Source organism: Saccopteryx bilineata, chromosome 11, assembly GCF_036850765.1.
Source record: "Saccopteryx bilineata isolate mSacBil1 chromosome 11, mSacBil1_pri_phased_curated, whole genome shotgun sequence".
In the NCBI taxonomy this organism is placed as follows: domain Eukaryota; kingdom Metazoa; phylum Chordata; class Mammalia; order Chiroptera; family Emballonuridae; genus Saccopteryx; species Saccopteryx bilineata.
In genome coordinates, this window is record NC_089500.1 from 58,164,273 (window position 1) to 58,191,164 (window position 26,892).

Genomic DNA, 26,892 nt, shown 5'->3' on the forward strand with positions numbered 1-26,892 from the left:
GATTAGCAGTGTTAATATTTTCCCACCCAAAACACAGGACAGAACACCTTTGGTCAATGACATCCACAGGAAACACTCAGGAGTTCCCAGGATTATGTGCAATTTCCAGTGAGTTTCCTGTAATGTCACCTCATTGGCTTTGTTATGCTGACTGATTAAAACAAATGATGAGAGAGGCAAGTTTTTAGTTGATGATTTAGGTGATGGTCATTTTAAATTTTGATCATATGTAAGTGGAGGTACAAGAATGTAGGGAGAGAATGTTATTAGTATGTTACATTTATATAGAGAAGCTTAAAGAAGAATACAAAGTTTGTCATTTCATCTGTCCACCGAGATCACATCTGTTCATATTTAAAAATAAATACAAGAAATATTTTGTGTAGGATCACAAAATTCAAATGATATGGAAAGGTACAAAATGACAAGTGAAAGCTTCTCTACCTAAGGCAATCATGATTAATATGTTCTTGTGGTTGTTGTTTTTTTCTTTTTAAAAGAAATGTTTCATGCTTGTGCTTGTGTGCTCACACACAGACTTTATTTTAAACTAAAGGAGTCATTACAGATTTGCACATAGCTTTGTCAATCAATATATTTTTGAGCTCTTTCCATATATTTCAGCACCTATAGATACTTTATTTTTTTTCAATGACTGCATAGTTATCATGATGATAACTGGCATTTATTGAATATTTTCAGTGTGGCAGCACTATTCTAAAATCTGTGGCCATATAATCTCACTTAATCTTCACAACATTTCTACATTTACAGATGGGGGAAGCGAAGCACAGAGACCAGGAAGAAATTTACCAACTTCCTTGTGTTTGATTCCGAACCCACCTTCTGACCACCACGGCGTTGTGCTCCTGGAAGCAGTTAGTCTGTGGGAGAACGGGGGTTATCATTATTTACAGTGTCCATTCAATCTACTCCTTGACTGTTGCTTTCAGTTTTCATTTTGTTAATGTCTCTAAAATGTGTGTGTTGTGCCTGTCATATTCTAGGCCATGACCTCTTCAAGGGTCTGTTTTCTGGAGTTCTTTTATATTGTTCTCCCCCAAATAAAAGAGGGAATAACTAAGAAAATAAAACAATTGTGGTTAAGGTTTTTAGAATTCTTCCCAAGTATGGCTATCAGATATTGATCTGTTTATCTGGAAAACAGAGTGTCTATAATTTTTATAGCTTGGTGTGTGTATACAAAAAGAAATCATTAGAGACTATTATTCTCTGTAGGGAAGGCAAATCCCAAATCCTGGTTGTTCCTTTGAGATGTCATGTGGAAAAGACCCACTGAGACTCTCTAGGTCTTCTCTGTCCCCCTGCCTCCCACAGTGACTGGGTCCCAGAAAAAAAGGCTAAGCCAGAGAATCTCTTGATCCTTGAGCTAGTGGGCCCTTTGCTGTTTCTTTCTTTTTTTTTCTTCACAGTAGGTCGTTGCTTCCCCACAAAATGAGCTCCAGATTGAAATGTAGCTGGTCACCCAGGTAACAATCCAGTGTGGTATGAACAGGTCAGAGGGTAGGGGGTTGGGATGCTTTGTGAACCCGTGACATCTTATCAAAGGCGGGCAGGGGAGATGTTTTGAAGATGTGTGTGAGAACAGTTGTATACCCGAGATGTATGTTTTGGCTTTTGTGGAGAAGGAATGAAGTGCCAGCCAGCTCTGTTGCTGCTGTTTTGAGGGAGCATAAACAACTAGCTATTTTGGGTCTGGAGTCAAGATGAAACGTCATAGCAAACGCAAGCTCTATGTTTTTTCCTTCAGTCAGCAGAATGTCAGGATGCTGCTGCCGTCTGTGTGTTCTGGCTGACTGTGTTCCTGGCCGCCACAAACACAGTTTGTCATTTAGATCCACTTAACAGAAAAAGATGCTGTTTTGTGGTGAGAATGCAGGTTTGGCCTGCTGGGACTCTGGGAAGGCGTTCTTAAATATACTAGTTGTTTTTTGGGAAAGGGGCAGGCATGCAAAATGGGACTGTAGGTACATTTACCAGCATACTTTTATAATAAATACTTGCATCAGAGACTTGGGAAAGTATTTTGTGCCAGTTTGGGTAAACCACCAGATTTATGGATGGGAAACCAAAGTTTGTAATCAGCAGCTAAGGCTGTGTGGTCAGATCGCGGCAGAACGGAAGTCTGTGCTCTGAGTTCAGAGCAGGTCTGCAATCTCTTCCTCGGCCCCTGAAGCTGTCCAAACCCCTAAGTGAAGAAACATACTTCCTTTGGTTCATCTGACCAAATTATTACTTGTAAACCTTTGGGTTGGTTGGCCAATCCAACTGCAATCTTCCTGCCTGCTTGAGACAGAATTTGGTGGGGGTGTGGGGGCTGCCTATCCGGGCTCCCGGGAGCCAAAACCTGAACAGACCGAGGTTCCAAACCGGAATGACGTTTCACTGCTGGAGCAAGTAGTCATCTTTCCTAGCATATTTATTGTATTTTATTTTATTTTTTATAAAATATAGTCAAGCCTGACCTGTGGTGGCGCAGTAGATAAAACGTCGACCTGGAAATGCTGAGGTCACTGGTTCGAAACCCTGGGCTTGCCTGGTCAAGGCACATATGGGAGTTGATGCTTCCAGCTCCTCCCCCCTTCTCTCTCTCTGTCTCTCCTCTCTCTCTCTCTCTCTCTCTCTCCCTCCCTCTCCTCTCTTAAATTAAAAAATTAAAAAAAATATATATATAGTCAATCAGTTGTATTTTTGTAAAGCTAGAAAACAGAAATGACCAGTCTCTGACAAATCAGAGGACACACATAGCTTTCTGTGACTTGGATCTGTGGCCCGTGACGCCATGAGGTGTGATCGAGCAGCAAGTGCTCCCGGTGCTGTGGCCAGAGGCAGAAACCAACTTGAGCTAGCGAGTGCCTGTGAAGCGTGATGGTGTGATGGCAAAGGGAAGAAGCCCAGTGGAAAGGGGCGCGGCGATGGGTAATTTCACCGGGGCTCATCTATAAAATCTTTCGGGATGTCTCCTCCCAGGGGTCAAGCTGCAGATGGGGCAGCCTGCTGCTGTGCTAATAGTGGACATGCCCTGAGGCGCAATTAAGAAACAAACAAACAAAAAATACAGAATGTCCCATGGAGCCCAATGGCAGGAGTGTGTAGCCAGGCCTCGGGAAGATGGGGGTGTGCTGGGCCCACTAGCAGTCTTAAAGTGCTGTCTTTGGGCTGCAGAACTTCATTCTCTTCATTCTCTGCACGGCTGCTCCCCTGGTGGGGGCTACAGGATGGTTGCCTCCAGTCTCGCTGCACCTGTCACGGTTCTAGCTTCAGGGGGCATCATCTCTGTGTGTTCCCCAGCTCCTGCGTGGAAGGACACCATGAGAGTCCTTTCCCCCAGTGCTTGTGTGTGGTTCCTGTAAGTCCTCCTGTGACACCTGTGAGGCTCTTGGAAAACAGAGATGTAAAATCTGGAGGAAGGGAGGGCAGTTGCAGCTTCCAGTAGCTTCAATGTCCAGAAATTTCTTTACTTTTTCTGTATATGTTTTATTTATATATCATATAGTATCTTAGTACAGTCATGCATGAGTACCACTTGTGAGTAAATGTACACGTTAGAGGCGGCAGGTGAACTTCTGCATCCAGAGATGTGTAATTTAAGCAGTTTGGAGAGCGTTACTTTATGGAATGTTTGCCCACAATACCTCTGGGAATGTTCAATGATTCATACAAGGGATGAGTCCAATCGTGAGAAACAAACTATACATTTTCTGTCCTGATCCTAAATAAACTTCTTAAAGAGATTTAGATCCGTAGATCTTGAAGTATCCACAAGCAGAACTCCACAGTGTCAGTACATGAAGTTCAAAGACACACTTACATCATTAGGAGGAAAGTGGCCGGCACTGAGGGATTGTTACATCATTGTCTATGCTTATTTGCGTAAAATTATTTTTAGTACTAAAGTCAACAAAAATTGTTTCTTTATAAGTTACTGATTGCCTCTTATATTATGGACAGTGTTCCGAAATCTGCGGATCTAACCATAGCTTCATACCAATTGTACTTGAAATAGTCCCATTAAAACATTTTGAAAAATGATCATCATCCGTACTGTAACATCATCAAGAAGCTACTGCAGCGTCAACCTTTTAAGTTGAAGATTGAGAGCCTCACCCTTTCCTTGATGACATGCCCCAGCTAGACACTTCCACATGATTTATCACAATTTTATCAATAATTATCACATTATTTATCATTATACAATTAAAAGTCTCATACTATTCAGCCCCTGAGCCTTCTTTGGCCAAATCACTAAAGCATACAGCCCCCTGAGAAACAAAATGAACGAAAATCTATTCGCCTCTTTCATTACCCCTACAATAATAGGACTACCTGTTGTTGTTTTAATTATTATTGAGATTTCTTAGCTCTGGACGCTTTCCTCCCTAGTGTTTGAAGAGCCCTCTTGATGCCACACGCAGAGATTCTAGATTTTGTTGACCTTGAAAGACTCAAGATGCAGAGTGAAGATCCTTTAGTAATGGGGAGAGGAAGTGTTAGGAGCTGGAGGCCTGGAATGGCCTGATCTCATTTCTCTGAGCAGTGTGACTGTGAATTGTCCTGGGCTTCCATTTCTCCCTCTACAAAGAGGAATAATGTCTCAGAGTTACTGTGATTATCAAATGCAATCTTGAACAAGAGTGTGCTGTAGAAACCCTAAAGTCTTTAGAATATAGGCTAGAGTAAAGAAAGTCCGTTGTTTTAGTTTCGCATGAAATTTTGACAAAGGGCATGTTCTAGCAGCTCATCATGCAAAGGGGAATTGTGAGGTGCTGAGGAAATCAGCTCTTGGGCCCAGCAGTCTCATCCTATGTGGGAGAGAGATTGTCCCAGGGTGTGTTGTGTGGCTGTTCTGTTCATCTTTGTGTCATGAAGATGCATTCAAGACCAAAGTCTACTACTCTGGGTTTTCCAGATTTTGAGGTCTAGCTCCTTATCCTGTTCCTGTGTGTGCATTTTATGCACTTACAGGAGAAGAAATATCCCTATTGAATCTCCAACACCTAACACAACGCCTGGGCCGTGTCAGGCCCACAGGATGTGTTTAGTGAGTGGAAGAGAAATGCATCATCATACCCCATTTGTACTGCACCATCATACCTGTTTGTATTCACCGTCATCACCATTATGAATCACATGATTGGCATCATTAATAGCTCTTTGATGATCGTCACTTGAAACAACACTCAGAAGCTCCCATTTTGCCTTGATGTCTTTAATGGCCTTCTCCTTAATTTTCCCTTCATCACCATTTTTGTTAGAAATTCAGCCTAACCGGGCACGTGCATTTATTTATTTATTTTCAGGCCAGGTTTGCTTCAATGCCCTTGAGCTTAACTTCTGTCAGTCGGAATTGCTTATTTTCTGGCAAGGTTTCAGGTCAGTTTTATATGCCGAAGGGGTGGCAGGTATTTTTTTTTAGACCAGAGTTGTACCTTAGCATTAATGACAGGAGGTTGGCTCTGCAACGCAGTGTCTAGCACAGCAGTGAAGAACACCCCACGCCCCCGCAGTCCCTCGCTTCCCTCTCTGACCTGCAGGTGGTCTGCCTGGGCTGTAGGTGAGGACACCGTCAGGAGTCAGAGACTTCTGAGTAAGGCAGACTCCCACAGCTTTACTGCTAATGTCAGCTGCGCACTGGTTTAGGAGATTTGTCCGCGTCCACGTCTGCATCCATAGTCCCAGCAGGCGCACCTTCTCTCCTTTGGATGATGAGAGAATGAGGGTGTCTAATCTTTGACTCTGGAGGGCTGGGCTGTGGGCGACTGAGAGCTTCTCTGATCTCTGCCTAGAAGAGCCTGCCGTGTGGGGTGGTGTCTTCAGCTGGTGGTGATATAAGGCAGCTTTGTGTTTCCTGGTCAGATATCTTTTTCTTCTTTTTTTTTGGTATTTTTCTGAAGCTGGAAACGGGGAGAGATAGTCAGACAGACTCCCGCATGCGCCCGACCGGGATCCACCCGGCACGCCCACCAGGGGGCGACGCTCTGCCAACCAGGGGGCAATGATCTGTTGCGACCAGAGCCACTCTAGCGCCTGGGGCAGAGGCCAAGAAGCCATCCCCAGCGCCCGGGCCATCTTTGCTCCAATGGAGCCTCGGCTGCGGGAGAGGAAGAGAGAGACAGAGAGGAAGGAGAGGGGGAGGGGTGGAGAAGCAGATGGACGCTTCTCCTGTGTGCCCTGGCCGGGAATCGAACCCGGGACTTCTGCACACCAGGCCGATGCTCTACCACTGAGCCAACCGGCCAGGGCCCTGGTCAGATATCTTAAACTAAGTAAAATATTTTAGCCTTTATTTCCAAAGAGCATAGATTGAAAAGGGTGACAGTAATTTTCCTTGAGTTGGAAGTTGATTGATCACTTGTATTTGCATTTTGTAAAGTCTCTTCAATACTTGCAGAGGGCTGGACGTCCGTAGGAACTCCAAGCCGTGAGAAAGTCAGGCCAGCATGGTACATATGGGATGGTTTCTCTCCCATTCTGTGGCCTAGTCCCCCTTCCTCTGACACCCCTCCCTTTCTTGCAAGTCTCTTTCCTGATACTAATGTGCTGCCAAGTCTAGGCCTTGAAATAGTTGACTTTGTAAATATAAGATGATTTCTAATATATATCGGGTCAAAAACTTATTACTTAACTGAAACAGTGACAGAGTAAAGAAGGTAGATAAGTTGTGAACAGGCTGTAATATCCCCAGTGTATGGCCAGGGGCTGCTGCTGTGGTGGCTATTCACATGCAGGTTCTCATTGAATTCAGAGAGATGGTAAAGAAACTGTGGAGCCAAAAACTGGTGGGTCATTCCTTTATTAAAGTCTCGCACCGGATGACGAGCAACCAGGCAGGGAAAACACTTCTTTTTTATTAAGAGCTCCCAAAGCGCTGACACACTTTCTGGTTCTACAACCAGGAGAATCTTCTCTGGTTCCTCCTAGAATCAAAGGCCCCCAACAAGCCTCAGTAGGGCTCCCAAAGCCCTTCAGCTGTGGTTCCCCATCTGCACACCTTCTCTCTCTCTGCAAAACTGGCTTCTTCTTCAGCACTCTGCATTCTCTCTGCTCTCCCTGCAAAAATACCTGGGCCCACAAAGACTCCTCCTCCAGCAAACATTAACAAAGCAATGGCCCCTCCCAAGCAGGAATGCAATCCGCAATTTGTAATCAACTGCCCTGCTCTGAAAGCAAGCACACAAGTGCCTTCCCAGCACCATTTTTTAATAATAAAAGTGAGCAAATTCAAAAAATACAAATTTTACAAACTCATTTGCCCAACACGGACTTTTTGGTACCTTTTTGCAAATGATGGTAAATATGGAATTATAACACTGAGAACAGATATAAAATCGAGAAGCTAAAGAAGAGTTTAAATTATCGTATTTTTTGCTCCATAAGACACACCTGACCATAAGACGCACCTAAGGTTTTAAAGAGGAAAATAAGAAAAAGAATATTATGAACCAAATGGTGTGTTAAAATATTTAATACCATATTTTCGTTCCATAAGATGCACGGGCATTTTCCCCTCCACTTTTGGGGGTAAAAAGTGCGTCTTATGGAGTGAAAAATACGGTAATGGATATGACATCTGTCACTGTAAGGTGGTCAGCAGTGGGGGAAGGTCATGTGAGGAACCCAGACCCGGGGACTTTGGCTGGAGTCGCCCACATCCATGCGCGCCAAAAGAAACTTCCCAAGAGTCCCTTGGAAAAGAGCCAGTGAGATTTTATCACGTCATATTAGCTCGACCACCCTAGAGACCCTTTAAATTTCCCCCACGCGGGTCACCCCATGCGACTTCCCTGGCCTCTGTCCCCGGGACCAGGGAACATCGTCTGGCGGGAGGCGCTCTGTACTAAATAAAGCTTTTATTATTCCACACTTCGTGGCTATGCCCCTTCCTTCTTCCTCGGTGGCGGGGGAAAAATACCTTACAATCACCACTTCTTAAAATTAAGAAAGTAAAGAGCATTCCATTAATTTTTTCGCGTCAAGAGTCAATGACAATTATCCTGCATCAAACTGTCTGTTATATACAATTAATACTAGCTTTGAGAAGAAGAGCAGCATAGTTTTAAAGTGGTGATAGCTCTCTAAACAACCAAAGGAGAGGCAGGCATCCTATTTATCTCAGCTACTAATGCCCCCAAAACATCTTTCCCCTGAACATTAAAGTAGAAGGAAAGAATACTTTCTACCCTGTCAAACAGAATAGGTAACTAACTACAAAGTCACAACACTTAAGAAACATTCTCTAACTAGTCTGGTGCTCTTCCATATCTGCCGCCTTAAGGAGAAAGGGGTTCATTTTGTCTGTAACCAAATACTTAGGACCAATAAATAGTAAAGATGTCAGCTTTTGTCATGGTCCTTATTACTATTTTGCCCATTCCTGTTCCTATGAAAGGTTTGTACTATTGGTAATATTACTGGAATCCAAACCGTAAGACCATTTGTTCCCTCAAGCTCTTACTCTCCTGGGGCACTCTGCTTGTATTAAAGGCTTGAGAGTCTGGTTCCCACTGGCTAAAATCCCCAGTTTGAAATTAGAGTAAGTTTCCTATGGAAACAATGATGTACACGGGTATCAGGTTCTTCCTTGTAAAGTTCAGCATAAGTTTGGAAAGCAATCATTATTTATTTACGACATTATTTCAATGGAAAATGCATATCTGAATTTCAAACGATGAGCCAACAAATGCACTTTTGGAACACAGCCATTAGCCATCCAGTTGATGTGTTAATGATTACTTATTCAATGATCTCAGTCACCATACCTTAACTTCCTATCTTTTATAAAGTTTAAGTCTGATGTGTAAGTATTTGGACGGCAGGAATCAGGGCTTTATCTTTTTATCTCTTGGCATTGCATATTGCTCACTGCACAGACGCTGAATTAATGAATGAATGTGTTGGATGGATGTATGTTTTCGTTTGACTAGCGAACAATGTTGGGCATAGGGAAAGGGAAGTCAGAATCTTGTTTATGCTTTTACTGGTTTATAGGACTGCAGGCAATTCACATCCTCTATAAGACCACAGTGTTTTTAACTGTGAACATGCCATCTGTCCCCTTTACAAGGGTTGTGGAGAGGACTGAGTGAACAAGTGTGTCTCTGTTTCATCTCAGCCGTCTAATGTTCTCTTTCTTGTGCTCTCCTGTTCCTCACTTCTGCTTAGTTCTTTATGTTCTCCTAGGACAGTGGTTCTCAACCTTTCTGATGCCGTGACCCCGCAATACAGTTCCTCATATTGCGGTGACCCCAAACCAAAAAGTAATTTTGGTGGCTACTTCATAACTGTAATTTTGCTACAGTTATGATTCAGAATGTAAATACCTGATATGCATTATGTATTTTCCGATGGCTTTAGGCGACCCCGCTGGGGTCGCGACCCACAGGTTGAGAACTACTGTCCTAGGAGGACTTTACCCCCATCTCTTCTGGTCACTTTTGCACCATATTCTTTGTGTGTGGACCTTGGATTATTTTTTATATACAGCTTGAGGATTGTGGAATTTCTAAGCTATGTTCACTGATGTCCATGGGCCATTAATTAAATACGTAAATTTATTAATACTACTTAAATACTTAAAATTAGGTCTATAAGCTGTTCCCCCCCCCCCCCCATGAAGTAGAAAAAACAAAATCTAACGACCCTCAGACATGGGGAAGAACCCATGTTTTTCAGTGAGACAATTCAGTTTTGTTTTTGTCAAATGTGTAGTTAGTTCCCCCTTGAAAATGAATTTAAGACATTTGTTATAATATGCCCCATTGACAGGTTTCAAAATTGCCATGACAAGAGGAACTGCAGAAGTTCCTGGCAGTGGTAAGGAACTTTTTATTTATATTGTGTTCTTGCAAGTAATTTTGTGGAATGGTTTCTTAAATATAAGAAGATGCCTCTAGTTGGATTTTCTTGCATTGTTAGCTCACACCAATTATTAGCTATTTCCCAGAACATAGTGTGAAGGCTGAGATTTACTCTGCTTGGACAGAGATTCATCACCACCAGAGGAAATCTGATAAAATGTGTGGTAATAAAACAAAAATATTAGGGACTTTAGTTTAATGATATTTTTGCGTTTATGGCACTTGTTTTAGTTTTAGTTTTAGTTTTGTTTTCATAGTGGTTCCTGTGACATAAATATTGAACCCTTTACAGTGCTAAGGAATCTAGTAAAAAGTGTAGGAGATGCATAGGAATGATTTTTACCAGCAAGACATTATTTAGGGCTCAGAGACCAACAAGGCCCGTTATGTCTATCATTTCAGTATACTCTTGAACAGGCTCCAGGGACAAAGTGCTTCAGTCCTCCTGTGGGAAGGGAGTTGTGGACACAGAATCAGAGTAAGGTATCAGAAATCTCCCGGGGGAGTCGTAGGAGCTGTGGCAGTGATGTGCAGCAGTGTCTGACCTTGAGTCCTCAGTTCGGTCAGCTTAGTTTCCTCAGAAGCAGTGGCCTTTGACTTGTGTAAAGAGTGTGTGTGATTGAGGTTTTCCATAGTTGCTCTGTTATAATTCCAGTGCAGAGAAGTGGAAGGGGGCTTTGTGTCCTCTCCCACCTTGGCCAAAGTTTTAAGAAAGGATTGGTGGATTCATATGGAATTTGTACTGCATTTCTGTGGGATTTCTTTGAAACCTCTAAATGCAGACTGCATGTTCCCAGATTGATTCCAGAGCCTACAGAGGCATATTCCTTTGTGTTGACTGCTGTTCTGGGTGGACCTGGGTTTGGGGCTGTGGAAAGGGCTGGTGGTTCCATTGAGGAGCACTGATGTTACTGAACAGAGAGAGTTCGTCCACCAGCACTAGCAGAGACAAACACTAATCACTCAGAATGGCAGTGGAGAAAGATTGGCTGTTTTCTTATGAGTGGCATCACCCAGAAGAACAGGAAGCCAATGCTCAGAAACTCAAACTCCTTGATGGTGTGTTGGTTATAGATGACGTAGGGAAAAATCATAAGACACTGTACGTTAGGCGGGCAGTGGTTTTTAGCTGCTGGTCCGCCAGAAATTTCATGCCTGTCCGCCAGAGTCTTTCGGGGGCTGGCATGAAATTTCTGGCGGACCAGCACCGATCTGTGGACTGGTGGTGGTTGGAAAACACTGGGTTAGAGGGTGTTAGGTTGTGCCAGGAGCTGATTGGTTGGAGGTGAGGTGAAGGTAATGAATTATTTCTTTAGGTCTTGAGGATAGCTCTGAAGTCTGTTCCGGTGTCCGTTTGTCCAGTTTCATGGGAAAGTAGCCAGGAGGGGTCACTCCACCTTAGGGCTCAGGAACTGAAACACAACCTAGGTCTAGATCTTGTCTTTAGCCTGCTAACGGTCCAGACCTTGTGATCATTAGTCAGGTCTGTACTACTTACTGTCTTCTGCTGCCTTGGGGGGGGGGTGGGAATCCTGGGGGAAGGCTAGGTATGGGGCAGCTGTGTTAGGCTTGCTCACGGGGTTACCAGCTGCAAACACTTTGCCTGATTGATATGGGAGTGCATGGCTGCGACACATGTGTATAGCCTATATAAGGCTATGGGTGCTTGCGCTCGACAGTGATCACAGATTGTGGATGCACACATTGTCTGCCCACCACTGTGAGGGGTCATGCTTGCTGTTTGTCTGTCTGAGATGCAGTTTCCCCTGCCTGTGTGCTTGTCTGCCATTGTGAGACTCTATTAAATGGAATGGCCCAACGCTTTTCAGCTCTGCAGTTTTTCTGCCGTTTGCTCGAATTCAATGTGGACCTGCCTGGCCTTGGCCACTGGCATTACACTAGGTCTGAGGGATGTTTATATAGAGAGAGGGATATGACTTATAGAGCTAAGATTTATTTTTTTTATTTTTTATTTTTTTTTGTATTTTTCTGAAGCTGGAAACGGGGAGAGACAATCAGACAGACTCCTGCATGCGCCCGACCGGGATCCACCCGGCACGCCCACCAGGGGGCGACGCTCTGCCCACCAGGGGGCGATGCGCTGCCTGCCCCTCCGGGGCGTCGCTCTTTTGCGACCAGAGCCACTCCAACGCCTGGGGCAGAGGCCAAGGAGCCATCCCCAGTGCCCGGGCCATCTTTGCTCCAATGGAGCCTCGCTGCGGGAGGGAAAGAGAGAGACAGAGGAAGGAGAGGGGGAGGGGTGGAGAAGCAGATGGGTGCTTCTCCTGTGTGCCCTGACCGGGAATCGAACCCGGGACTTCTGCACACCAGGCCGACGCTCTACCACTGAGCCAACCTGTCAGGGCCTAGAGCTAAGATTTAAAGTTAATTTTAATCAAAGTCCTAAGGACCCTATGTTTCAACTGCCTGGGTGGCTGGGACCTGCCTTCTGACCGAGGTGTGGTGATGAAGCCCTTGTTGTGGGTCCTCCGGATCCAGGAGACAGAAACTCTTTCCCTCATCACCTCCTCTCTCCAGCAGCAGTGTACGTTTCCTCTAGGTGTTTCCTCCATCTTCCCCAAAGTGGAACAGATGTCCAGGTGTGCATGGCCCTTCCCTGATTACCAGACGCTCCTCTCTGGGTCCACCTGCAGCTTGTCTCCACACAAGGCTGCTGTGTAGGGGGTGGGCGCCCCAGTGCCACGGATGAGACATTTACTCCCCTGGGACTCTGGGGTGTACTTTGCTTCCCTTACATTTGGGGTCAGAAGGTCAAATTATTTGCCATTCTATGGTCTGCCTCTTTCTCTCTGTCTTGTTTTTCTCCCTCCAGAAGTCTGGCTGGCTTTGCAGTCCTCCTAAATTCCCAATTAACTCCTTATCGTGTAAGACACTTGAGACCTTTTGCAGTCTGCAAAGCTTAAAGTTTAAACAAATAAATGAGTAACTGAATGAAACAAATACATGCAAAGCTGCTTGCTCCATGGCCATCTCTGCCGCCTGGACCGGATGCTGGGTTTGTCATTTCCGTGACTCACATTACGGGCAAATTGCATTCTGCCTCTTTCCCAGTTTGATAGCCATGAAATGAAAGCATAAAAGATTACCATTTATGCCATAATTTATAGTTTTTTAGGATATTCAAATTTTTATAAATAATACTTCAGTGAACTCTTTTGTGCTTAATTTTTTCCTTCTTTTAATTACAAATAAATTCTTGCATCTGTGTGTCTTTTTTTTATATATATATATAAATAAATTTTTATTTTAATGGGGTGACATCAATAAATCAGGGTACATACATTCAAAGAAAACATTTCCAGGTTATCTTGTCATTTAGTTATGTTGCATACCCATCACCCAAAGAGAGATCGTCCTCTGCCACCCTCCATCCAGTTCTCTCTGTACCCCTCCCCCTCCCCTCCCCCTCTCCCTCCTTCCCTCCCCCCACCCCCCATAGCCACCACACTCCTGTTCATGCCTCTCAGTCTCGCTTTTATATCCCACTAATGTATGGAATCCTGCAGTTCCTGTTTTTTTCTGATTCGCTTATTTCACTCCGCACAATGCTACCAAGACTCCACCATTCCGCTATAAGTGATCCAATGTCACCATTTCTCCTAGCTGAATAATATACCATGGTGTATATGTGCCCCATCTTCTTCATCTAGTCCTCTATTTTTTTTACAGTGATTAAAAGCCTTTAAGCAAACTCTTGGCCAATACAGCAAGAATCCATAAATGAGTAGTGTCCTTAACATGTTCCCCAAGTCCAAGTTGGCCCCCTCACCATGCCAAATCCCTGAAAAATGCAACCCAACCACAGTTCAGTCTGTTAGGAGCTGTCACAGGGAGCAGGAGTCCAGGAAAGTTCCCCACAGGAAAAGTCCGTATGGCACTGGAATTGTTGTCACCATTCTATACTTTGCAGCTCATGTCCAAGTCCCAATGACCACTGCTTCTAGCTGGTAATGATTCAGGTAGACTGGAAAAAGCCATTTGCAGCATGCGTGGGTATGGAGCTTCTGTTCTCCTCTGCCTGGAGAGTTGAGACCAGGTTGCTTTTCCCTGGAGCTCTGTGACTGTGGCCTGGTAAAGAGAACCTTGGGATACACTAAGCTGGGTGGCAAAGGTAAATTCATAATACAAGTTGGCAAAAGGAGGAAAGAGAGCTCTAAATTAAGAGTAGGTCCCAGCCTGAAATATGAGTGGGGCATTGAGGTAGGAGGAATAAAGGAAACACTATATATTAAGCAAAGCAGCAGAAAATAGGACTATCAACACCCACAACAGAGATCTTTGAGGGAAGAATAAAGAACCTGACTATTCAGGCAAAACATAGTTAAGTGGCCCTTGTGCAAATGAGATCAGTTTACCTGCTTCTTGGAAGAAATACCCTAGGCTCGTCCACAGTGTCGTAGATGGGGTCGACGGCCCTGGGCACCTTCAGCCTTCAGTGGCAAACCCCAGCATTCTGGGCAAGGTTAGGTCATAGGTGGCTGGAGCAGGCCTGGAAGAGACTGAACCCTCCCTTAGAGGAGCGAGGGGGAAGCCCACCTTCCAGTGTCCCTGTTTCCTCACAGTAGAGGTGTGTAAGCCTGGCAGGCTTTAGCTCAATGACCTTCCTTTCCACTATTGAAGCAGGACCCAGATGGCATCCTATGAGACCCCTTTGGGGTGCTGGAGCCTTTAAGGGTGTATCCTAAAAGCTGGTAGTTCCCCCTGATCTCTATTGGGCTTTTTCTGCCTCTAGGTATCTTAAAAGCCATTCTCAGAAGATCTCGCTGAGGGGTTTGAGGATCCCCATCTGCCTATATAAATCTTTTCCATATATCTGGAGCTATTTGGAAAAAAGACAGAACAGTGTTATTAGCTAGATCTAATAAAGAAGGTAGATTTGGTGTCTCCTGTTCATCAGCTTTCAAAAGAAATGTAAATTTTTTTTTTTTTTAAGTAAAAAGCATGATATGGTAGACCCGTCGGAGTCATTGGCCTGGTGTGCAGGATTCCCGGGTTCGATTCCCGGCCAGAGCACACAGGAGAAGCGCCCATCTACCTCTCCACCCCTCCCCCTCTCCCCCCTCCCGGTCCCTCTCCTCCCGCCCACAGCCAAGGCTCCACCGGAGCAAATCCACCCTGGGCACTAAGGATGGTCCCATGGCCTCCGCCCTAGTTGCTAGAATGACTCCGGTTGTAACAGAGCAACATCCCAGCTGGGCAGAGCATTCCCCCCGGTAGGCATGCCAGGTGGATCCCAGTCAGGCGCATGCAGGAGTCTGTCTGCTTGCCTCCCCATCCCCATCCTCAGAAATATACAAAAAATAAATAAATAAAAGAAAAAATACAAAAAAAAAAGGGGGGGGGCATTCCCTTGTGCTAAAGCACCAGGAAGCATGGAGTGAGCTTGAGTATGTCCTATGAAACATGGAGCTCTATGTTTACATATAAGTCTTTGAAGAAGGAGGAACTGCTGAAATAGTTTGTCAGCATTTGTCCCTAAGACAGCAGTCTTTATAGTGGGAACACCATACGTAAATATTTGCTGTCTGTCTATAGATTAAGGGGGGAATATGGCCAATGCTGAAAAGCCATGATCTTTGTGCCCCTCCCCTCCCCCAACCCCCTCCCTCTCCTCCCCCCACCCTGTAACCCCAACCCTGTTGTTCATGTCTCTGAGTCTCATCTTTATGTCCCACTTATGTGTGGAAACATATAGTTCTTAGTTTTTTCTGATTTACTTCTTTCACTCAGTATAATGTTATCAAGGCCCATCCATGTTGTTGTAAAAGATCCTATGTCATCATTTCTTATGGCTGAGTAGTATTCCATAGTATATATATACCAAAGCTTTTTAATCCACTCATCCTCTGATGGACACTTGGGCTGTTTCCAAATCTTTGCTATTGTGAACAATGCTGCCATAAACATGGGGGTGCATTTCTTCTTTTCAAACAGTGCTATGGTGTTCTTGGGGTATATTCCTAACAGTGGTATAGCTGGGTCAAAAGGCAGTTCGATTTTTAATTTCTTGAGGTATCTCCATACTGTTTTCCACAGTGGCTGCACCAGTCTGCATTCCCACCAGCAGTGCAGGAGGGTTCCCTTTTCTCCACATCCTCGCCAGCACTTATTCTGTGTTGTTTTATTGATGAGCGCCATTCTGACTGGTGTGAGGTGATATCTCATTGTGGTTTTAATTTGCATTTCTCTAATCATTAATGATGTTGAACATTTTTTCATATGCCTATTGGCCATCTGTGTGTCCTCTTTGGAGAAATGTCTATTCATTTCTTTTGCCCATTTTTGGATTGGATTGTTTGTCTTCCTGGTATTAAGTTTTACAAGTTCTTTATAAATTTTGGTTATTAACCCCTTATCAGACGCTATGTCAAATATATTCTCCCATTGTGTAGTTTGTCTTTTTATTCTGTTCTTATTGTCTTTAGCTGTGCAGAAGCTTTTTAGTTTGATAAAGTCCCATTTGTTTATCCTGTCTTTTATTTCACTTGCCTGTGGAGACAAATCAGCAAATATATTGCTGCGAGAGATGTCAGAGAGCTTACTGCCTATGTTTTCTTCTAAAATGCTTATGGTTTCATGGCTTACATTCAAGTCTTTTATCCATTTTGAGTTTATTTTTGTGAGTGGTGTAAGTTGGTGGTCTAGTTTCATTTTTTTGCAGGTAGCTGTCCAGTTTTCCCAACACCATTTGTTGAAGAGGCTGTCTTTACTCCATTGTATTGTCTTACCTCCTTTGTCAAATATCAGTTGTCCATAGAGCTGTGGGTTTATTTCTGAGTTCTCTGTTCTGTTCCATTGATCTATGTGCCTGTTCTTATGCCAGTACCATGCTGTTTTGAGTACAATGGCCTTATAATATAACTTGATATCTGGAAGTGTGATACCTCCCGCTTTTTTCTTCCTTTTCAGGATTGCTGAGGCTATTCGTGTTCTTTTTTGGTTCCATATAAATTTTTGGAATATGTGTTCTATGTCTTTGAAGTAAGTCATTGGTATTTTCATTGGTATTGCATTGAATTTATAAATTGCTTTGGGTAATATAGACATTTTAATGATGTTTATTCTTCCTAACCATGAGCACGGTATATGCCTCCACTTATTCGTATCTTCCCTGATTTCTTTTATCAATGTTTTATAATTTTCTGAGTACAAGTCTTTAATCTCCTTGGTTAGATTTATTCCTAGGTACTTTATTTTTTTGGTTGCAATGGTAAATGTGTGTCTTGTTATGGTTTGTAGTTTCCTTTTCCTAAGGAGCGTGTTGATTTCTAATGGTATGAATGATGTCTATTCCTGACCGGTTTCCCCCCAACCCTTACCTCCTATGAAGATGTGCACAGCAGCTGCGAGCAGCACCTAGTCAGGTCGGAGTGGAGGAGTCGGCAGGAGGGTGTTGACTGTTGGGAACAGTCAGTGATGGGAGGGGACAGCCATTTGATCTGAGAACCCACCCAGATCTAGTTGTAGTGGTTCTCTGCAGAGCTGGATTGAAAAGATTTTGAGGCTTGTTTCAGGTTCAATAAAATAATGTGTCCTGAATTGATTAGTGATATCATCCATCATAGAAGATTAGGTAGCAGTGATATATCTCCCTAGGATTTACTATTTTTTAAAAATTTAACCCATCGAGTAGTACGAATGTTCATGTACATCTTCCTGCCTCCTGACCAACCAAAGTATAATGGTTACACTGGGGAACAGAATTTTTGATGCATCCACAAAAACACTTGTTCTTACCTAATTCGAGTGTGCTGATCTCAAATCTGACCTTAGTTTTTCTCTGTAAGCTACAGTTTTTTTGCAATTCAAGATTTTAGGTTTTTATCTTATTGTAAAATTTCAACATTTAGCTTAACGTAATGAAGTAGAATGTCTCCTTGGGCATCATCTTTGTGAAACTATAATGATTTATATAATGCAGTAAATACACTAATACCCTAAAAGATATGATTGCATCAGAATTTGTCTACAATTTCGAAATAGAACATATTAAAACACTTACTTTAATCATAAAATTTGTGCAAAATATTTAAATTCTATCCAGGCAAAAATTTGCGTTTGCAGCTCTTGCGTTTGTGTACTTGTTGAGGACAATCTTGTTTGATGCTCCAGCAGTAGTCTGCTCATCACTAACAGCTCCAAGATTTTCGGGAAACTTATCAAGATGACTGTTCAGGAAGTGAATCTTAACGCTCATGTTCCATCCATTGTCGCGGAAAGCCAACAGCATCCTTTGAACCAGAAGTTCATAGTTTTCTGCTTTTTTGTTGCCAAGAAAATTCTTTGTAACTGCCACAAAAGACTGCCATGCTGCTTTCTCCTCCTTATTCATCTTCCTGGCAAATTCTTCGTCACATATGAGGGTCCAAATTTGAGGTCCATTGAATACACCTGCTTTTATCTTCTCAAAAGACAAGGTAGGAAAAGCAGAAATAATATGTTGAAAGCATTCACTTTCTCTATTCAAATCCTGAACAAACTGCTTCATTAAGCCAAGTTTGATGTGAAGTGGGAGAAAAATAATCCTGTCTTGATTAACTAAAGGTTCATTCACAATATTTTGCATCCCTACTTCCAGAGCTTCACGTTTCGGCCACTCCTTCTGTGTCCAGTGTTTCTCTTGAGCTCGGCTGTCCCACAAACACAGAAAACAAGGATACTTTGTGAAACCTCTCTGTTGTCCTAGCAGGAAATTTACCACTTTAAGATACACACAAATTATCCAGTTATGCTCCTTATACTTCAGAAAGTCGAGGACAATTTTTATGTCATTATAATCTTCTCGCAGATGAGTTGAATAATCAATTTGAACCGCTGCATAAACATTACCGTTGTGTAGGAGAACATATTTCAGACTCCGTTTAGAGATGTCAAGAAATAGCCGCCATTCTGTTGGACTGTAAGTGGTAACACTCAGCTGGTTGAGAAGACTACTGATATCATGACAGTAAACAAAGTGTTTGTCTTCGGAAAAATCCACAAAAATTTGTTCACGCTTCCTGAAATGGGATACTTTAGCTGACCGGTGAAGTACATTCTTTTCTTGAAGCCTGGAGGCTAATAACTCAGCTGCTTTCTTTGATAGGCCCAAATCTCTTACTAAGTCATTCAATTCGGGTTGGCAAAAGTGCTGAGGGGTTAATGACTGCTTGGCATTAAAAGAAGACCCTTCAGATTCTACAACCATTTCCTCATACATCTTATCAAAATACACTTGATCATCATGTTCACTTTCTTCATCCTTGGAAGAAATAAAGCCATTGAAAACTGGAACTGGGAGTATCTCAGAGTGTGGGATAGGTCGTATTGCTGAAGGAATATTAGGATATGCAATCGTATGCCATTTTTTCTTGCCGATGCCCTTTGTATGGATCAGACAGAAATAACAGCCACTGCTGTGGTCCTTAGGTTCACACCAAACCATGGGAATACCAAAAGACATTCCTTTGCATTTTCCTTTTGTCCAGTCATGAAGCATTTCCTCACAAGTATGACACACAATATGAGGAGCCCAATTCTTGTCTTGATCACCAAGGGAACTTGAAAGTAGGCAATATATGCACGTGTTACCAATGATGAAATATTGTGCCTTTGACATTGAAGTATATAACAGCCACATATATAACAGAAGGTGTCAGGACTATTCTTACATTTACGCCTACTCAAAGAAGCCATGATTCAATCTTAAAACAAAATAAGAGGGTGTTTTTATCAGATAATAATTTTTTACATTTAAAAACAGCTATAATTATGTAAAAGTGATGTTTGTAAAACATTAATTGCCTTGTGGTTATGTTCAATCCAAGAGTTGTTGCCCTTTAACTCCAATTTAAAAACTAATACATGCCATTAACTGTAACAAAAAGAAATTAAAATTGCATAAAAACTAGAGCATGCACCAAAAATGGATTTCAGATTTGGAATCAGTGATGAAGAAATATATAGAAACAGTTCTAAAACCTCATGTAACAGAAAATGAAAAAAAATTTGTTCCCCAGTGTTATCAAATATGCATGATTTTAAGTTAATAAAACTGTAACTGGAACTAATTTTATTATATTATATTTTATTTTTTTGTGACAAGAGACAGAGAGAGACAGATAGGGACAGACAGGAAGGGAGAGAGATGAGAAGCATCAATTCTTGGTTGCAGCACCTAGTTGTTCATTGATTGCTTTCTCATATGTGCCTTGTCCGGGGGGCTACAGCAGACCGAGTGACCCCTTGCTCAAGCTGATGAGCCTTGCTCAAACCAGATGAGCCCTCCCTCAAGTCAGCGACCTCAGGGTTTGGAACCTGGGTCCTCCGTGTCCCAGTCCGACACTTTATCCACTGCGCCACCGCTTTGTCAGGCTAATTTTATTTTTTGAAAAAAACAACAACACATAACCTCACTCCCGGGGTTCAGCGAGCATGAAAAAAACTCACTACTAAAGTATTCTTTATCTTGAGAGGTGGGAACCCCTCCCAGAAGCCTGTTGCAGTAGTCCAGAAGTGAATCAGGTAATGCTTAGAGTTTTACGTGGAAGCAGCCAAAAGTAGAGCAAGTGGTGTTCTCAGAGAATTGTGTTAATAGCACTAAATAATAATGTCTATGGAAGAAATACCTTGAGAGATCCACTTCCCAGGAATTAGATGGGACCAATTGTCAGTCCTCAGTATGTATCTGACATCAGCCTTACAGAGGAGAATACAATGAAATACTGGTTATCCTTGAGGGAGAATTTTACTGAACTTTATTCCTGGTTTGTGGACTCAGAATTGGTTCATTCTGCTGCCTTCCCACTAGTTGATAGTGTGCCCTCTGCAGTAAGGGAAAATCCCAGCAGCTATAGAACACGTGATGCTAGCAGTAATAAAAGTATTTCTCGTGAGTCCTAGAAAATGGGTGTTTTATTTTGAAGAAACTTGCATTTGGCAAGAAGTGATTTAACTTGGTCAGGACCGTAAGAGGTTTTCACTGGGTCTCAGAAAATGTAGTTCTGACGCTACTGGACAGCTGTGTGACCTTGAGGAAGTTACACAGCTTCCTCTTTTGCAAGACTAAAAGGTTGGACAAGATGGCCTATGGTATTCTTGTGGAATGGAAAAATACATGCATAGACGAATTTCCTTCCATTGCTATAAGTCCACTACAAATTAAGTGGCCTTTAAAGAATGGGGTGCTGCCACGATCCTCCCTTGTCCTTTCTCTCCCTTCACTCCTTTATTCACCCAGTAGGCTTTCTTCTATTTTCCTGTCTTAAGCCTCCATCTATTCCTGTGTGATAGTCCTGACTCACTGGTGTTTTCCTCCTGTGTATGTGTCACTGTCTGAATGAGGTTCCTTCAAGCAAAGGAAGTCACAAACCCGGTTGTGACATGTGAAAATTGTCCAGTGTCCTGGCTCAGGCTGTGCTCAGCAATCCTTGAGCTGGGCCTTCCTCTTGTGGCCAGCAGGGGAACAGCAGCTGTCCTGGGAGAAGGAGGCTCTGGAGGTCATTTCTCGAGCCGTCACAAAGCCACTGGCCAGAGATTATTTGAGGCTGTCCTTTGTTAGATTATTTTCTTGTCTGAAACAAACTAAAACTTTACCTATCCTGTTGTCCTGTTTTTTTTCCCCCTTATCAAATGTATAAGTGAGCAAGAGAGAAATGTTGGGAGTTAAATTATAAATAAGGGAAAGAACAGTGAATGTATTTGGCTGAAGAATTAAATAGATAAATCCAGATCTGAGCAGGTTTTTTGCTTTAACCGTTCAGAAAAGCGGGTGTTTCAGCTTAAGTTATCTGTAGAAGATAATGAGTAGAGATGAATAAGATGGTTTTTGAATTTTTTTTTATCTTCATGAGCACTTTGAGGGTCACCTTTGCAGGACTCAGGAGTCCTGAGCTACTTTGGAGATTTGGAGCCAATTGTTTTGAGCAGAGCTGCTGGATAGACTCTAGTATGTGCTTCCTAAAGCGGAGTTCTGACTATGAGGGCCACTTGTATATCAGTGGCCCACTCACAGGGAGTTAAGTGCTATGTTGCTTACAGGGGGAAGGGCCTCTTGGGCTGCGGGCGAACTAGAAGCACTTCAGAGGGGCGTGTCCTCAGCTTGCAAGTTGGGCGAACCTGGTGTAAGCTGAAAAGACACCGAGAAAGGCCAAAAAGAAACAAAGCTGGGGAGATAAGGATTTGTCTCCTGAGCTCTGGGAAGTAGATTGGCCATAGGCAGGGCATCTCTGCCCACCACCGTGTGCAGGCGCTGACCTCTGTCAGGCGCCTTTCCTGGCTGTGGAACTCTCTGGACTCTGCACATCGATCTGCACACTGAAGATAAACGGCTCTTGGTGCTGTTGCTTTATTGTGGCTCAGGACCCACGAAGCCACTCTCACTGGGAGGTGAGACCGGGAAGTGGGGAGGGGCCATGTTATCTCCCATTGGTCAGGGCCTGCCTGCTGTTGGCACGTGGAAAGTAGCACTTGATGATTGCTTGCTGGGCCAGTGAAGAAGAGATAATAGAAGAGCCTTGAGAAAGCGAATTCCTGGGCTGTAATTGAGAGGTCTGGAAGGGGAACAAGGCAGACCCTTGCTTTCACCCGCCTTCCCATTGTGGGAATGGCTTTAGCGGCTGCACAGAGGCCAGAGATTCATCACTTAGCATTTCCAGTGGGATAATAAATGTGAAAGCTGTCTACGGCGGGGGTGTGGGGTGATACCCCATGAGCGATGGTGACAGAACAATAAATATTAATGTGGTCAGTGTTGGGGAGAGGCCCCGACCCTGCCTGATTGGCAGGTTGTAGAAAACAGTTCACTTGATAGAAAAGAGTACGTTTTCCCTGTCTTCAGGGGAACGGCAGCACAGTTCTTCAGCTGCTCTGGGATGTGTGGACCAACGGAGGACCAGGATCTGCTCACTGCGAGAGGGTTTTAAAATGAACCGAGACCAGAAGAACTGAGTTGCGGTTTGGGGGACTGAGGAGAACATGAGCTGGAATCCATGCTGAGGGCGCAGCCCAGAAATAGCAGTAGCATTGATTCGGAATCTGAGGAGCTGCAGTTTTAATTCTGTCTTCCCCTCTCTGAACTCTGCACATCGATCTCGCGCAGTGCAGATAGATAAACAGCGTCTGGGGCAGCTGTTCCGTTGCGGCCCAGAACCCACGCAGGCTGCGCTCACCGGCCAGAACCCACGCAGGCTGCGCTCACCGGCCCGGAACCCACGCAGGCTGCGCTCACCGGCCCGGAACCCACGCAGGCTGCGCTCACCGGCCCGGAACCCACGCAGGCTGCGCTCACCGGCCCGGAACCCACGCAGGCTGCGCTCACCAGCCCGGAGACCTTCTGGAAAATGATTTTCTGATGAGTATCGCCAGCCAATGTCTCTCTTCCCCCCAGGTTTTCTGGAATTGTCCCCTAAACACAGGAGCAAGGAGTAAAAAGAATTCAGGTCTCATTTCCATATTTCAGTGTCCACAGAAAAACACATTTCTCTGAGTTTCAACATTTTCTCCTTGATATTTTGACTTTTAAAGTTATATCTTTACGTTAAGAAAGCTAACTGTGTGGCTGTTTTTCCCTTTTGGGCTAAGTATGTCTCATCTCCCTTTCACAGAAATTTCACACTGTCTCCATGACCCTGTCAGGGAGGCGCGCTCTGGCGAGGATGTCTGTGTTGGTCACCAGCTCAGCCCGCGTCTTCGGGCCTTGCCCCCCTTCTCAGAAGGGTAGTTATTTTTTGGCAACTGCTTTGTTTACTGTCTGGGACAATCTCCCAATTTTATTTTGTAACTCTTCCATTGAAATGTCCATTTCTACCATTATATTTTTAACTTGTGAGAGTAACGTCAGTCTTACTCTCTGAATGAGCATTCTGCTCTTTTGTTGTGGGTATAAATGTTTGGTATTTCTTAGCTGACATTTTTGTTTTACAAGATTAAAGTGTGTACCAAAAGCTCTCTTTGTACCAGGGCTTGTTGACTGCTGTGCACGTGGCCTTCAGTTGGGAGACTCCAAGCATCAGGATCTTCAGAAAATTTTCCACTTACCTAGAAGGGAATCCTCACGTCTCCTCTCTGGGATTGCACAGGGCAGGGAGTAGCACTTGGTACCCCCTAGAGCTGTATCTGAAGTCCGCAAGCCCAACCCCTGCCTGGTGCAGGTTTCCTGGAGTACAGGAGGGTCTGTCCTCTGGTTATGTGGCCTGGGGCGCTGGGGATGTTAGTGTGAATCTTTTTTTTTTCCCCCTCGAAGTGAAAAGCAGGAGGTGGCAGACAGACAGACAGACAGACTCCCGCATACGCCCGACTGGGATCCACCCCGCATTGCTCACGGGGTGGGGGGTGGGGGGGTGGGTGATGCTCTGCCCATCCGGGCCGTTGCTCCACTGCAATGAGAGCCATTCTAGCGCCTGAGGTGGAGGCCATAGAGTCATCCTCAATGCCCGGGCCAACTTTGCTCCCATGGTGCCTTGGCTGTGGGAGGGGAAGAGAGAGACAGAGAGAAAAGAGAAGGGGAAAGGTGGAGAAGCAGATGGGCACTGGCGGGGAATCGAACCCGGGACTTCCACACGCTGGGCTGATGCTCTACTGATGAGCCAACTGGCCAGGGCTGAATCTTTCATCAACCCTGATTTCAGCCTGCTCCTCCCATTCTTGATATGCTGAGGATACAGTGGCATGAATTGACATGGTTCTCCTTGGCTTTCCTCCCTGGAGTCTCTAAAGTCTCCAGCTCTTCTTTCTCAATGACCATTCAGTCATGTGCTTTTTGTTGACATCATTTGTCTAGTGTTATCTCTTCTCCTATCTCTTTGACTTTGCATAGTTGTATGTTTAAACCATTTTGTGAGGGTTTTGGATAGAAACACATGTATTTGATTCCCAGTGTGTAACTGGGCCTCTGTGCTAACTAGCTTTAAAGAATTGTTTAACAGAGAAAAGAGCTGTGATGAGACCTTCATATAACTAAACAAAACTGGAAATTATTATGCAAACATCAGATTCTAAAGAGAAAATGTTAGAAATACAGAAATTAGAATTCATAGGTCTCATAGGGTGATATCTAGAAAAATAGATTACATAGTTTTTTGGGTGTTAAGTCTTTGCACAAAATCATTTCTCTTTTTACCAAAACAATGTGGTACTGCTTTGAAAATTTCCAAATTTCTGGAAATACATGTATTGTGGACTTGCCAATTATAGTTTAATTATTGTATATATGTAAGACATGTTTCTTTTTTCTTTTCTTTTCTAATGAGAGAGAGACAGAGAGAGGGACAGATAGGGACAGACAGACAGGAAGGGAGAGACATGAGAAGCATCAGTTCTTCATTGTGGCACCTTAATTGCCTATTGATTGCTTTTTTTTTCTATTGATTGCTTTTCCATATGTGTCTTGATGAGGAGAGGGGTGCGGTAGAGGTGGCTGCAGCCAAGCCAGTGACCTCTTGCTCAAGCCAGTGACTTTGGGCTCAAGACAGAGACCTTGGGCTTCAAGTGAGTGACCTTTGGGCTCAAGCCAGTGACTGTGGGGTCATGTCTATGATCCCACACTCAAGCCAGCAACTCTGCGCTCAAGCTGGTGAGCCTGCGCTCAAGCCATATAAGCCTGTGCTCAAGCCGGCGACCTTGGGGTTTCAAACCTGGGTCCTCTGTGTGCCAGGCTGACACTCTATCCACTGCGCCACTGCCTGGTCAGGCACGGGTTTCTTATTTTTATCCTATGTATTTTCTTTCTATGAAAGCAATACAATTTCTTTGTAGAAAGCACTGGTAAGAATAGAAGGAAATATTCCTCCCCCCAACCAGAAACGACCTCTCCTGCCCTCTGGTTCTATGTTTATCCTAGGTCATAATTGGCACCTTTGGTCTTCATGGTTGTGTCCTTATTCTTTTCCAGGACACCGGCGTTGGGAAATCAAGCATTGTGTGTCGATTTGTCCAGGATCACTTTGACCACAACATCAGCCCAACCATTGGGTAAGTTTCTGTGTGTTCTTCTCGTTCACATTTCTTGACTTCAGAGCACTCAGAGAGGTCACTTTGTGCCTGAGTCTCCCAGTGATTTCATCTCAGCTGCTGAGAATCAATCCCAGTGGTAAGGACTTTGACAGTAGTTCAGTCACTTCTAAGTTGTATTTCTGGGCTTACTGTCCTTGTCAATGATTTTTTTTTCCTAGCCAACTATTATGCTGCAGCTTAAGGTCATTTCTTTGATCTCACAGAGCATTAGTCTGAAAATCACGCCAGCTTTCTTTCTAGATGGTAGATGAGACACAGGACAAATCCCCAAAGGCTCTTCTGTCACTTGCCTGCCAGTAAACCTGGACATGCTGTCCACTCACATGACAGAGCTGCCTGCACAGTCTGTGGGAGAGAGTGGCCTTTCTTTTCTGAATTAATCGAACGTCAGCATTTCTGTTGGAGAACCTGGGGACAGAGGGGTGGATGTTCACACCCTGACCTTGGGATGTAGGCACATTTTCCTATTCCATATTCCCCTCTCCTATGGATTCTTTTGCCAGATGTGCTTTTGCTGTATGTTTTATAGGTGCTTGATTTTTTTTCACTCTCTCAGAGCTTGGCCTCCCTTATTTTTCTCAGTGAAGATAGCATGATTCCTTGGAGAGAACCAGGTTTCATTTTTTCTCAGAAGGGAAACAATGCATATATATATATATATATATATATATATATATATATATATATATATATTTGGGGAATTCTGTATGATTGATGACAGGGATGATTGTCTCTATTAGTTGTAAGTGGAGAAAATTCATGGCAGGCTATAAGCATGTGCTCACGAGCAGTTGGTTGATAGGCCAGTGGTTGGAGCAGTGGAGGTGAGAAAAATCAACACATTTTATAGTTAAAAAGTGCCTTAAAGAAACATGTTCACAAAAATACGTGTCAAGAACTGAAGGGTCTGCAGGCTAACAAATTAACTGTCCCAGTGGCATGGATGCTGACAGAAGACACAGCACTCCTGGGTCAGGACAAAGGAAATAACGATAGCTAGAGT

At 43.8% G+C, this 26,892-nt stretch overlaps 1 protein-coding gene across 1 annotated transcript in view; it reads left to right on the plus strand.

Moving 5' to 3' along the window:
• Window positions 1-26,892, plus strand: part of RAB31 (RAB31, member RAS oncogene family) — a 165,193-nt gene that overhangs the window by 49,604 nt on the left and 88,697 nt on the right. The window contains exon 2 of the mRNA XM_066246627.1: window positions 25,768-25,847. Coding sequence (XP_066102724.1) covers window positions 25,768-25,847 — 80 coding nt within the window. The remainder of the gene's footprint in view (window positions 1-25,767; window positions 25,848-26,892) is intronic.